Genomic DNA, 14,274 nt, shown 5'->3' with positions numbered 1-14,274 from the left:
CTGCTGAGAGGACGTTTGTGGAGCTGTGAATCTCTTCACAGCCTGGGTGACATCTAATCTTTTTCTCTTCTCTCTGTTTATTATTCATAGTCTTTGATTTTCTGCTCATGTTTGTATGACTGGTTGGACTAGAGACCATACATCTCGACTGTTTAGGATAGAATCATTGACATCTTTTAGCTCTGCATCATCTTCTGTTGAATCATCATCAAACACTGATAGCGTCATGGCTGAAAATGAGCATCATGATAGGGAAATGGGGAATCAAAATAGGACACTTAGAGATTATTTGCAACCTGTCAGAACTGGCACACCCTCATGCATAATTCAACCTTTGAATGCAAACAATTTTAATTTCAAACCTGGAATTATTCCATTAATTCCACATTTTCATGGCATGGATTCTGAGAACCCTTATTTGCATATCAAAGAGTTTGAAGAGGTTTGTTCTATATTCATGGACCGGACTTGCACTGAGGAGGTTATAAGGCTTAAGTTGTTCCCATTTTCTTTAAAAGATAAAGCTAAAACATGGTTGAATTCATTGAAACCTAGAACCATAGGTACATGGTAAGAGATGCAAGCAGGATTTTTGAAAAAATTCTTCCCAATACATAAGACAAATGCTTTGAAAAGACAGATCATGAATTTTTCTCAAAAGGATTCTGAAACTTTTTATCAATGTTGGGAAAGGTTCAAAGATCTATTAGATTCATGTCCACACCATGGTTATGAACATTGGCGTGTGATTAGTTTTTTTTATGAAAGTTTGACACCTAAAATGCGCCAATTTGTACAAACCATGTGTAATGGAGAATTTTTTGACAAAGAGCCTGAGGAGGCATTTGAATATTTTGATTATCTTACTGAAAATGCCCAATCTTGGGACACAACTGATATGCATGATAGGTCTAGGCAAGTTGAGTCTAGTCATGGAAAATATACTTTAAATGAAGATGATGATTTGCGTGCTAAATTAACTTTGCTGTCTAGAAAAATAGAAGCCATGGAATTGAAGAAAGTAAATGAAGTGCATGTTGTCCCTAAATTTTTTTAGAAGTGTGGCATATGTGAGGATCATAAGCATTCAACTAATGAATGTCCCGCGATCCCTGCTTTCAAAGAAGTATTGTTGGACCAATCTAATGCTATAAACATGATACATAAAACATATTTTGGTCCTTACTCTAATTCTTATAATCCAGGATGGAAGAGCCACCCAAATCTCAGTTGGACGGGTGACCAGCATGTAGCTCCAACAACTTTGGCTTCGGGGCCCTCTCAACTCGCAATTCAAGCACCTCCAATGCAAAAGAAGGGACTTGAAGATACGATTCAGCAACTGAGTATGACACTTCAACAATTCATGCAAGGTCAAGCAACACTCAACAACCAGAATTCATTGGCAATAAATGACATAAAGAGTTCCCTCACAAGGCTGACTACATCTTTAAGTACCCAAGAGAAGGGTAAATTTCCTGCACAGTCACAACCAAATCCAAAAGGGTAGCCTCATCAAGTGCAAGCAATAAGTGAGGATCCTAACTTAAAGTCGGTCAAAGCGGTGACTACTTTAAGAAGCGGTAAGGTGGTAAACATTCCAGCACATGAGCCATACAATTCTGGTAAGGCTTTTAACCCTTCTAATAAAGATGGAGAGCATGTGTCTGATGAGCATGAGAAAATTCATTGTCCTATACCTGCTCCTTTTCCTCAACGATTAGTTCCGTTGCATAAAGATAAGCATCTTGCTGAAATTCTTGAGGTTTTTAGGCAAGTTAGGATTAACATCCCTTTGTTAGATGCTCTTCAGCAAATTCCTGCCTATGCAAAATTTTTAAAGGATCTATGCACTGTGAAAAGAAAATTAAATGTGCATAAGAAAGCTTTCCTTACTGAGCAGGTTAGTGCTATCATTCAGAGTAATACACCACCTAAATACAAGGACCCTGGAGCACCTACAATTGCTTGTGTAATAGGAAATTCAAAAATTGGTCACGCTTTGTTGGATCTTGGTTCAAGTGTCAATTTATTGCCTTACACTGTGTATGAACAGCTTGGTTTAGGTGAACTGAAATCCACACCTATCATTCTGCAACTTGCTGATAGATCAATAAAAATGCCTAGGGGTATAGTTGAGGATGTTTTGGTTCAAGTTGATAAATTTTACTATCCTGTAGATTTTGTGGTGCTTGATATGAACTTGTCAAATCCATCTACTTTCCAAGCTCCTGTAATTCTTGGTAGACCATTTCTTGCTACATCTAATGCATTAATTAATTGTAGAAGTGGAATTTTGAAATTGAGTTTTGGAAACATGACATTGGAGCTTAATATCTTTAATACTTGCAGGCAACCTCAGGATTTGGAAGAAGTCCAGGAAGTTAATTTGCTGGAAAATATCATTGATGAGGATTTTCACTTGAATCATTCTTCCACTGATTTACAATTGTCATTAGAAAGTATTCTAAGTGATGTGAATATACTTGATGATACTTCTAATATTTCTTTTGCAGGGATTGGTCATGAGGTGCTTTGGCAACCAATGTTTGAAAAGTCGCCACCTTGGGCAGCATCTATAAAACCATCTTCAGATAACAGAAACCATTTCATTGGAGCACTCAGGACACTCGAAAATTCAAATCTGAGGTTGAATAATTTTTTTTATGATGACCTTCACTTGTTTAAATATTGCTCTGACCAAATGTTTCGAAGATGTTTAGCCAACAAACACATCCAAAGTAAGATTTTTGATCCTGGTAAGTTAAGGTTTCGGTGGAGTGGGCCTTATTTGGTTAAAAAAAGTTTTCCCTGATGGTGCTATTGAGGTTGCACCTGAAGAACCTACTTTGCATTTGCTTGATCCTAATTGATGGTTCTTGATCTATCCATTTCTTTTCATTGTTTTCTTTTGTTCTTTAGTTTTTATTTTTATTTTTTTGGTTGCATTCCTTTCAAAGCTATCCAGGTACGTCCTTTTCCTCTTTCCTCCAATTTTTCTTCAAAATTTCGGTTCTTCTGTTAGTTGTTTTGCCCCTTAACTACTCTCTTTGTGTAAATTCTTTCGCTTCTCTTGCACCATTGAGAACAATGCTACAATCTAGTTGGGGGGTGGAAGAGAATTTAATTTTCTGTTTGCATACCTTACACTTATGTTGGTCCACTTTGGGGGGAGTGTTAGTAATGAGTTGAAAGCAGATTAAATCTCTCATTCTTGAATTTTACATGCTGGAAAGTGATCCAAAAAAATAAAAAATAAAAAAAAATCGGATCCGTCCGTGACCTGACAAGTGTAGCTGGAGATTTGAAAAAAAATCGCCTGATGTTGTTGACAAACGAGATTGGAGGCTCCGAGTTTCTAAGAAATGTCATTTTCACTGAAAAAAAATCACATTACTTTTTGACTTGGATGACAGCTCGTCTGGTTCTTTATGCTATCTCTATAAAATCAGTACTGAACTTCATCCAATCCGCATCAAGTTTTCTTCTCATCTCTATAACTCATCTGCATTCTGTCAACATTCTGGTTTTAAACCTTCTATTCCTTTGTCAATGGCTCATTCTTCTAACATTTCTCTAGATCCATCCATGAGGCATTCTGCATCTCAACCTCCTGTCCTTTCTGCAGCTACCATTGGTGTCATGTTGCAACAAGAGAATACTAGTATGGCTAATAAGTCAGACTCCGATGCTATCTATGACTTGGTGAGTCTTGGGACTCGCTACTCATCCTCCATTGTTGCTTTTTCCCAGCGGGTACAAGCCAAAAACCATGAGGTTGAAAGGCTTAAAGAACAAATTGTTGTACTTCAACGAATTGTTCAAGAGTCTCACATAAGGGAAGGAATCATTCGACAGGAGAATAAACAGTTGAAATCTCTATTAGATTCTTCATTCCGCTTGCCAGTTCCCATGAATAGGGATGACATGATATTGTATGAAGAAAATGAGCGTCTCAAGCAGGAGGCTAAGAACCTCAAGTTTATGTAAAAAAAAAATAAAAATTTCTTTCTTGCTTGTTTTGCATTTTGCATTTCGTTTGTTTTGTTTTTCTTTCTTTTGTTTTTTGTGTTTTTAATGTTGACAGAAATCTACTCCTTGTGTACGCTCGAATATCTCAGGTGAATTTTTCCTCTCTGTTTAATCATTTTCGTCTCAATATATGTTCTACAGTGTTTATCTTGATCCAATTCATGTCTGTATAACATACATCATCAAACATTCAACTGCTGAACATTGAGGACAATGTCACATTTAGTTGGGGGGAGGGTTTTCTGTTAAAAATGTGTTAAAAAAATAAAAATAAAATAAAAAATATTAGTACCTAAAAAATAAAATAAAAATAAAAATAAAAAAAGAAAAAAAAAAGAAAATGATTTGTTGAGGTCATGGAACATGTGGAATGTAGTGCAAATATGAGTATATGTCAAAAGAGTGACTTATTCATTTTATTTAGTTAATCAACCAAGGGAATTACATGTAACAAAGCTTACTTTCTTTCAAGTGCATGGAAATGGGGTTAGAATTCCAAGATCGACTACCAAGAGACATTAACAGTTTCAATCACAACAACCAATCTGAGAAAACCACATGGTCTTACTCTAATTCAAAACCATTGTAGTGGCGACTTTCACGCTATTACACTTTGAAAGGCGCTTACTTTTTTTTTGTAAGGACCCCGGTAATAGGCAGCCTTTTCCACTACACAAACGTAATTTTTGTTTTTTTTTATGTTTTTCGATTTCCTAGTGGGGGAATCGGACCTATGAATGTGCGCCTATCCACACTTTCACAAGTCAGCCCTTACCACTAGTCTACCTAAAGGATTTTTATTTTTTTATTTATTTTATTTTATTTTATTTTATTTTATTTTTTTTGATCCCTGGCTTGTCCCTTTTCTCATTTAATTCATTTCAGTTCTCTTCCTAAGCCATTAGGATATGGTTCATTAGAGTCTCAAACAATTGAAGTATAAATCAACCAACAATGACTCAATGTAGTCTTTCTAGGCCTTCCGGGTATGTGTTGTGTGTGTTTTAGCAAAACTTTTAACATCTTTCCCTTGGTTTAACAACTAAATAAAATGGATAAGTCCCTCTTTTGACATATACTCATATTTACACTACATTCCACATGTTCCATGACCTCAACAAATCATTTTCTTTTTTTTTTCTTATTTTTATTTTTATTTTTATTTTATTTTTTAGGTACTAATATTTTTTATTTTTTTTAACACATTTTTAACAGAAAACCCTCCCCCCAACTAAATGTGACATTGTCCTCAATGTTCAGCAGTTTAATGTTTGATGATGTATGTTATACAGACATGAATTGGATCAAGATAAACACTGTAGAACATATATTGAGACGAAAATGATTAAACAGAGAGGAAAAATTCACCTGAGATATTCGAGCGTATACAAGGAGTAGATTTCTGTCAACATTAAAAACACAAAAAGCAAAAGAAAGAAAAACAAAACAAACGAAATGCAAAATGCAAAACAAGCAAGAAAGAATTTTTTTTTTACATAAACTTGAGGTTCTTAGCCTCCTGCTTGAGACGCTCATTTTCTTCATACAATATCATGTCATCCCTATTCATGGGAACTGGCAAGCGGAATGAAGAATCTAATAAAGATTTCAACCGTTTATTCTCCTGCCGAATGATTCCTTCCCTTATGTGAGACTCTTGAACAATTCGTTGAAGTACAACAATTTGTTCTTTAAGCCTTTCAACCTCATGGTTTTTGGCTTGTACCCGCTGGGAAAAAGCAACAATGGAGGATGAGTAGCGAGTCCCAAGACTCACCAAGTCATAGATAGCATCGGAGTCTGACTTATTAGCCATACTAGTATTCTCTTGTTGCAACATGGCACCAATGGTAGCTGCAGAAAGGACAGGAGGTTGAGATGCAGAATGCCTCATGGATGGATCTAAAGAAATGTTAGAAGAATGAGCCATTGACAAAGGAATAGAAGGCTTAAAACGAGAATGTTGACAGAATGCAGATGAGTTATAGAGATGAGAAGAAAACTTGATGCGGATTGGATGAAGTTCAGGACTGATTTTATAGAGATAGCATAAAGAACCAGACGAGTTGTCATCCAAGTCAAAAAGTAATGTGATTTTTTTCGGTGAAAATGACATTTCTTAGAAACTCGGAGCCTCCAATCTCCTTTGTCAACAACATCAGGCGATTTTTTTTCAAATTTCCAGCTACACTTGTCAGGTCACGGACGGATCCGATTTTTATTTTATTTTATTTTATTTTTTTTTGGATCGCTTTCCAGCATGTAAAATTCAAGAATGAGAGATTTAATCCCAAGGGAAAGATGTTAAAAGTTTTGCTAAAACACACACAACACATACCCGGAAGGCCTAGAAAGACTACATTGAGTCATTGTTGGTTGATTTACACTTCAATCGTTTGAGACTCTAATGAACCATATCCTAATGGCTTAGGAAGAGAATTGAAATGAATTAAATGAGAAAAGGGACAAGCCAGGGATCAAAAAAAAAAATAAAAAAATAAAATAAAATAAATAAAAAAATAAAAATCCTTTAGGTAGACTAGTGGTAAGGGCTGACTTGTGAAAGTGTGGATAGGCGCACATTCATAGGTCCGATTCCCCCACTAGGAAATCGAAAAACATAAAAAAAACAAAAATTACGTTTGTGTAGTGGAAAAGGCTACCTATTACCGGGGTCCTTACAAAAAAAAAAGTAAGCGCCTTTCAAAGTGTAATAGCGTGAAAGCCGCCACTATAATGGTTTTGAATTAGAGTAAAACCATGTGGTTTTCTCAGATTGGTTGTTGTGATTGAAACTGTTAATGTCTCTTGGTAGTCGATCTTGGAATTCTAACCCCATTTCCATGCACTTGAAAGAAAGCAAGCTTTGTTACATGTAATTCCCTTGGTTGATTAACTAAATTGTGTATAAATCTCTCAGTTGATACAAAATTCAGATTAATCTATTTCCAGTGTTCTTAAACTCAACAAGTCTATTTAATAGCATGTGATTTTTGGATTTACTGAAATTGTAGTTGGTAATCTCACCTTTGCATGAATTCATTCGCTTTGTGTGCTAGAGTCTAGCAAAAAGCTAGTTGGGGGGTGTGATGAAGCGCTAAAATTGCATGATTAAGTTACTTAAGCGAACAAATTGTTTAATAAAAACTGATTTAAGTACTTAATTATGCAATAGATCACATTATTTGAGTCAATTGATAAATTCTAATATTTTGGTGCTTAAAAAGATTTATAATGAAATTATTTCACATGAAAATAAATATTTCATTTTTATTCCTCTCATAACAGGGATAGTTTGGACAATACACAATAAAGATATCATTCAAGCGTGAATGCACACATGCAGCAGTCCAAACATTCGGACAGCAGAGGAAATGGAGAGGGCAGCCAATCACTTAGGAAGAAATTCACGCCGAAGGCTGCAGAGGAAATCAACGCAGATGGAGGGGCATCTTTCACTTTATTTTCTTTTTTTTTTTTTCGTTTGTCCTTTAGTGCTAGGGTAGTTTTTTCTTTGAGAGAGGCGTATTTTATTATTTCTTTTTCGTTTTAGAGGGGACAGGGCTGGAGGTCTTTCGGTGGGAGACGGACAGCTATTGGCTTGGGCTTGCTTTTTCGTTTTTACACTTGGGGCGGCTGGTCTTGTTTGGACGCAGCAGGGGACGGAGATAGCAGCACGAGGGACGCAGCAGGGAGTGGAGAGTTTCAATTTTCTTTCTTTCCGTTTGACTGAGCGGCCTGTTTTGGTTTTATATTTTTTACTTTTCATAAGCTAGCGGCAGGAGTTTTCATTCTTGTTTTCGTGTAGATTCTAGCAGCAGTAGGAGATTAGACTTAAGAGTTTATTTTCTTTCTCTTTCGTTAGTTGTAGAATGGAGCAGCTTATTTTTTTATTTTTCGTTCTTCTTCGTTTAAGACAGAAGCAGCTGGTAGACGCTGGGCGGCTGGTGTTTCTTTGACTCACTGCACTCTGTTTTTTCAGAGAGACCTTCGGACAGTAGCTTTAGTGTTATTCCATTTTCGTTCCAGACAGTGGGAATTTTCGGTAGCCTTTTGGCATGCTATTTGTCTTTCATCCATTAGTTTTTCTTGCTTTTCGTTTGAGTCATTGGTGTTGATTTTATTCCATTCTTGCTTTGCTTTTAGATAGAGGTGGCAGCTTCATTTTAGTTTTCTTAGTTATTTATTTATTTAGTCTCGTTTGTTTTATTTTTTTGAGCTGATATTTTATAGACTATTTATTTTTCATTCTAGGGTTTATTAGTTGGTATTTTCTTAGTTTTTGATATGGCTTCACTTAGATTAATTTTTATTGTTAGAAATATCATGTGTAGCTAATTTTTAAGCTTGGGTTGCGGAATGGGGCGTGATTTGTTTTGGATTTTAAATCGATGCAATATTTTGTTGATAATGTTGATTTCACTAAGTTACTAGTTGGAATTAAATTGAAAATAGATTGAAGCTCTTACTCTTGTTTTGTTGTTGACGTAAGGCACATCAAAAGCTTGAAAATTATCAAGGCTTCTCTCGTTTGTTTGTTAATGTGTGTTCGGCTAGTAGAATAGAAAATTCCTTAGGAAAATATTGCAAAACTTGAGCTTAACTTTTTTATCTTCCGATTATCAATGCCTTGATTGGGTTGTTAATCGAGAAAATTATCTAGAATCCAAAATAAAGAAAGTCCCAAACCCAACCCAAGTGTTCATTAATTTGTTTTTATTTTAGAAACTTTAATTTCAATTTCGATTATCTTTTTGCATTGCATTTTAACTTTATTTTCATCTCTCATACTCGATTCACTTGTTACTCACAAATCTTTTATACGCTTTGATAACCCATTGTCCCTGTGGAATACAATCCTGGACTTATCCTTGATACAACTTGACACTTCTACACTTGGAAGCACATTCGAAACCGAGTCACCAAGAGCATACAACATTCATTCAAAACTTTCATTTTCTCTTCTCTATGTATTGAGCCTTAACCCTTGTTCATTTTGAGAGATATAACCTACTCACTATCAGCTCTTATATCAGTAAAAGGGTGTATATAACTCTTGTGCGTGTAGAAAGTGTTCTACATAGGGAATAGTTGAATCACCAAGTGTAAGGTGATTGTAAGTGTAGAGGCTGTTCTACATGGATCCTTTGTAGCGGTATTATTCAAAAGTGTAATAGGTTTCCATCTCCACCTGAAGGAACTTGAATAGTGAATTTGGGGATACTCAAGGGGGTAGCTTGAGCCGAGAACGTAGGCAGTGGGACCGAACCTCGTTAAACACTGAGTTTGGTTCTCTATTACCCTTACTCTTTATACTTATTGTTGCTTCGTATTTTATTTATTTTATATTGTGTATTTGATTTATAATTGTTAATTTTTTAAATGTAATCCAATTCACCTCTACTCTTGTGTTAGTCATCTGGGCAACAATTGGTATCAGAGTAAGAGCTCTATTATAAAATTAACTATCTTTTGAATTAAGATCTTATGGCTAACATTGCAGTTTCATTTGATGAAGATCAATCTAGCAGTTAGCCTCTACTCTTTTGTAGAGATAATTACTCATTCTGAAAAATTAGAATAAGAATATTCCTTCATGCTCAAGATTGAGAAATCTGAAAATGTATTATGAATGGACCTTATATTCCAACAAAAGTAGTTGATGGAGTAAAGGTCAAAAAGGAAGAAGAAAAGTTTGATCATGAAGACGATAGACTTTATACATTAAATTTAACTGTTATGAATTTATTATATAATGATCTCAATGAAAATGAGTTTAATAGAATAATGACTTGCGCTACGGCAAATGAAATTTGGGATAACTTGGAAGTTACTTATGAAAGAACTTCGCAAGTCAAGTAATCAAAAATTTATATTCTTATTCATGAATATGAAATATTTAAGATGCATGATGATGAATCTATTTCTAGTATGTACACTCATTTTATTAACATCATAAATAACTTGACAACTCTTAACAAAATTTATTTCAAAGTGGAAATAGTAAGAAAAATTTTCAACTCTCTACTAAAATGCTGGGAATTAAAAGTGACAGCGATTCTTGAAGTTAAAGACCTCAGAAAGCTCGAAGTAAATGAACACATTGGGTCACTTACCACCCATGAGTACACATTGAAAAGAGGAGAAGAAGAAAGAAAGTCAAAGAAGAGATTAGCACTTAAAGCTGTTTCTCATGAAAGTGAAAGTGATAAAAATGAAGAAAATGACGATAAAGATGAAAAAGTTGCGATGATAACAAGAAGAATTAAGAGGTTCTTAAAGAAAAATAAAGCTCCTCTGAGGAAATCCTTTAAAAAGTTTTCCAATAAAGATTCAGGTAAAAATGACACTTTAATTTGTTATAAATGTAATAAACCTAGTCATATTAAGTCAGATTGTCCCCTGCTAAAAAAAGATAGAAACAAGGGCAAGAAAGTAATGAAAACTACATTTGATGATGATTCAAGTAGCTCGGATAGTGAAGCAAGCAATGAAGAATCAACAAATCTTTATCTTATGGCTAAAGATGACATTGAGGTAACAAATCTTGATAATATTAAAGATCTTTCATATGTAGAATTGTAAAATGTTTTAGAAGAGGTATATCAAGAACTTGAAAAATTGGGTATCAAGCATACTACTTTGAAAAAGAAAAATTTTTCTTTAACAAATAAAATTGATGTTTTAAGGAAAAAAAAACATCGTTTTGAAATATGAAAATCTTAAGTTGAGGAAGAAGAAAGCCGATTTAAAAAATATTGTTGAAAACTTTACAAATAGAAAAAGAAATTTTGAAAAATTTCTTGGTAGTCAAAAATGTATTTTTGACAAGGTAGGCTTGGGATATATGCCAAAACAAAAATACAAACCTTATAAAAACTTCTTTGATAATCCTTCTACATCAAAATCCAGTATTCAAAAATCTTTTCATAAAAATAATTGATACTATTATAATCATTCAAGATCTTCATATATGCCACATGCTATTTACAATTTTTGAAATAGAAATAGTCGTAATTATCATGTTTGTCCTATTAAAAGAAAGCATATAATGACTATTAGGTCCATATGGGTACCTAAAAGTCTTATTTCTTCTAATACTAATAGATGAAAGACTCAAATAACTTGAGTACCAAAAAAAATCATTTTAATTGTTTTTATAGGTATGCATGAAATCCTCCATAAGCAAAAATAAATAGTTTTTAGATAGTGAATGTTTAAGACACATGACGGGAAACAAAACTAAGTTCTTTAATCTTAGATCTAAAGAAGAAGGATACGTGACATTTGAAGACAACTCGAAAGAGAATTTCATGAGAATAGTTAAAATTGGTAATAAATCTTCTCTTATAATTGAAGATATTTTACTTGTTGAAAGTTTAAAGCATAAGTCAATTATATGATAAAGGATTTACAATTACTTTCAAAATGGATAAGTGCATTATTTTGAATAATCATGATTATAATGTTTGTTTTATTGCTTTTAGAAGCAACAATGTTTATACAATCAATTTTGAAGAAATTACTTTACAAGATGTTATTTGTTTTTCAGTTCAAAATGAAACTAGTTGGTTATGGCATAGAAGACTAGGTCATGCCAACATAGAACTTATTTCCAACTTTCAAAAAATGATCTTGTGAGATGTTTGCCAAAGACAAATTTTCTTAAAGACAATATTTGTGATGCATGCCAATTTGGTAAACAAACAAAAACTTCTTTTAAAACCAAAAAATATATTTCCACTATTAGACCACTGCAACTAATACACATAGATCTTTTTGGACTAAATAGAGTCACAAGTCTAGGAGGAAAATATTATGCATTTTTTATTGTTGATGATTTCTCTAGATATACTTGGGTCATCTTTCTTGCTCAGAAAGATGATGCACATAATGCTTTTACTAAGTTATGTAAAATAATTCAAAATGAAAATGACAATACTATTTCAAGTATCCGAAGTGATAGGGGAAAAGAATTTGTTAATAAAAATATTGAAACTTTTTGTGATAAAAATAGTTTCATGCATATTTTTTCTACTCCTCGAACTCTTCAACAAAATGAGGTGGTAGAGAGGAAAAATAGATCTCTTTAAAAGATAGAAAGAATAATACTCAATGAGAACAACTTGCCTAGTTACTTTTAGGCCGAAGTGGTAAGTACTGCATGCTATGTTATAAATAGAGTTATACTAAGGTCTAAACTAGATAAAATCCCCTATGAGCTTTGGAATGAGAAAAAGCTAAACATTGGTTACTTTCATATATTTGGATGCAAATATTTTAGTTTGAATAACAGGAATAATTTAGACAAATTGGATGTAAAATATGATGAAAATATCTTTCTCGGGTATTCTACTAATAGTAAAGCTTATAGAGTATTTAATAAAAAAAACTTTGACTGTACAAGAATCTATGCATGTAATATTTGAGGAATTTAATTCTCTACTCTCCAAGAAATCTGTTGATGAAAAAATAGGAGGTACAAATAATACGGAAAGTCTCAATCTCAACAAAGAGAACACAATAGAGGAATTCCAAATAGTAAAAATTTGTAAAAGATCATCCAGTGGAACGAATTCTAGGAGAACCTTTACGAGGTGTAAGTATTCGTTCATCTCTTAGAAATATTTGCAATCATACTGTTTTTCTATCCTAGATTGAGCCTAAAAATATTGATGAAGCACTTCTCGATGAAACACTTCTTAATGAATATTGAATTCTAGTTATGCAAGAAGAGCTGAATTAATTTGAAAGAATGATGTTTGGACACTTGTTCCTAAACCCAAAAATCATACTATTATTAGAACAAAATGGGTTTTTAGAAATAAGAAAGATGAGTCTGGAGTCATTACTAGAAATTAGACTCGACTCATAGTCCAAGGTTTCAATCAAGAAGAAGGAATCGATTATGATGAGACATATACACTAATCACAAGATTAGAAGCTATTCGAATGCTACTTGCATATATTTGTTATAAATATTTCAAACTTTATCAAATGGATGTAAAAAGTGCTTTCTTAAATGGTTTTATAAATAAAGAGGTATATGTTGAGCAACCTCCAGCTTTAGAAAATTATATTTCTCCAAATCATGTTTTCAAACTCACAAAAGCATTATATGGATTCAAACAAGCTTTAGTAGAGTTTGGTACGAGAGACTCAGTGGTTTCTTAATTGAAAAAGGTTTTTCAAGAAGAAAAATCGACACAACTCTTTTAATTAAACATAAAAATGATGATATTCTTTTTATTTAGATTTATGTTGATGATATAATATTCGATGCTACTAATGAAAATATGTGTCAAGTTTTTGCTAAGACAATGTAGGAAGAATTTGAAATGAGCATGATGTGAGAACTAACATTCTTTTTTTGGATTGCAAATTAAGCAAGCAAAGAGTGGAACATTCATCAATCATTTAAAATATATTAAAGAATTATTCAAAAAGTTTGGGATTGAAGATGCTAAGGAAATTGGAACACCGATGAGCTTATCCACTAACCTTGATAAAGATGAAACCGGTAAGCTAGTTGACTCGAAGATATATCGAGGTATGATTGGTAACTTATTATATTTGACAGCCAGTAGACCATATATTATGTTTAGTGTGTGCTTATGTGCACGTTTTTAATCATTTTCAAAAGAATCTCATTTAATTGCAGTTAAGCATATTCTTAGATATCTTAGTGGTACAATTGACCTAGAGTTATGGTACCCTAAGCACACATCTTTCAATCTAATCAGCTACACAGATGCAGATTATGCTGGTTGCAAAATTGATCGAAAAGTACTAGTGGAGTATGTCATTTCTTAGGTCATACACTAGTTTCTTAATTTAGTAAAAAGTAAAATTCTGTTGCATTATCTACTGCTAAGGCTGAATATGTTACTGCGGGTACTTGTTGTGCTCAGGTTCTTTACATGAAGCAACAACTTGAAGATTTTAAACTTATGTATAATCATATTCCAATCAAATGTGATAATATAAGTGCTATAAATCTTTCAAAAAACCCAATACAACATTTTAGAATTAAGTATATTGAAATAAGATATCATTTTCATTAAAATCATGTGAAGAAAGATGATATAGTACTAGAGTTCACAAACACACACGATCAGTTAGCAGATATTTTATGAAACTTTTACCAGAAGATAGATTATGTATGATTAGAAGAGAAATATGTATGATGCATGCTATGAATATCTCTTAAAATATAGATCAGAATCAATAAAAATAGAGAGA

General features: G+C 33.2%; 1 protein-coding gene across 1 annotated transcript; it reads left to right on the top strand.

Moving 5' to 3' along the window:
• Window positions 1-226: 226 nt before the first annotated feature.
• Window positions 227-8,127, top strand: LOC122310192. Its single transcript, XM_043124070.1, has 4 exons — window positions 227-563; window positions 1,206-1,405; window positions 1,511-2,649; window positions 7,321-8,127. The coding sequence occupies exons 1-4, from the start codon at window positions 227-229 to the stop codon at window positions 7,343-7,345; spliced, it is 1,701 nt and encodes a 566-aa protein (XP_042980004.1). The 3' UTR covers window positions 7,346-8,127.
• The last annotated feature ends 6,147 nt before the right edge of the window (window positions 8,128-14,274 follow it).

The sequence above is a fragment of the Carya illinoinensis genome, chromosome 5 (assembly GCF_018687715.1).
Source record: "Carya illinoinensis cultivar Pawnee chromosome 5, C.illinoinensisPawnee_v1, whole genome shotgun sequence".
NCBI classification, from domain to species: Eukaryota; Viridiplantae; Streptophyta; class Magnoliopsida; order Fagales; family Juglandaceae; genus Carya; species Carya illinoinensis.
This window is presented reverse-complemented; position numbering and strand designations above follow the sequence as displayed.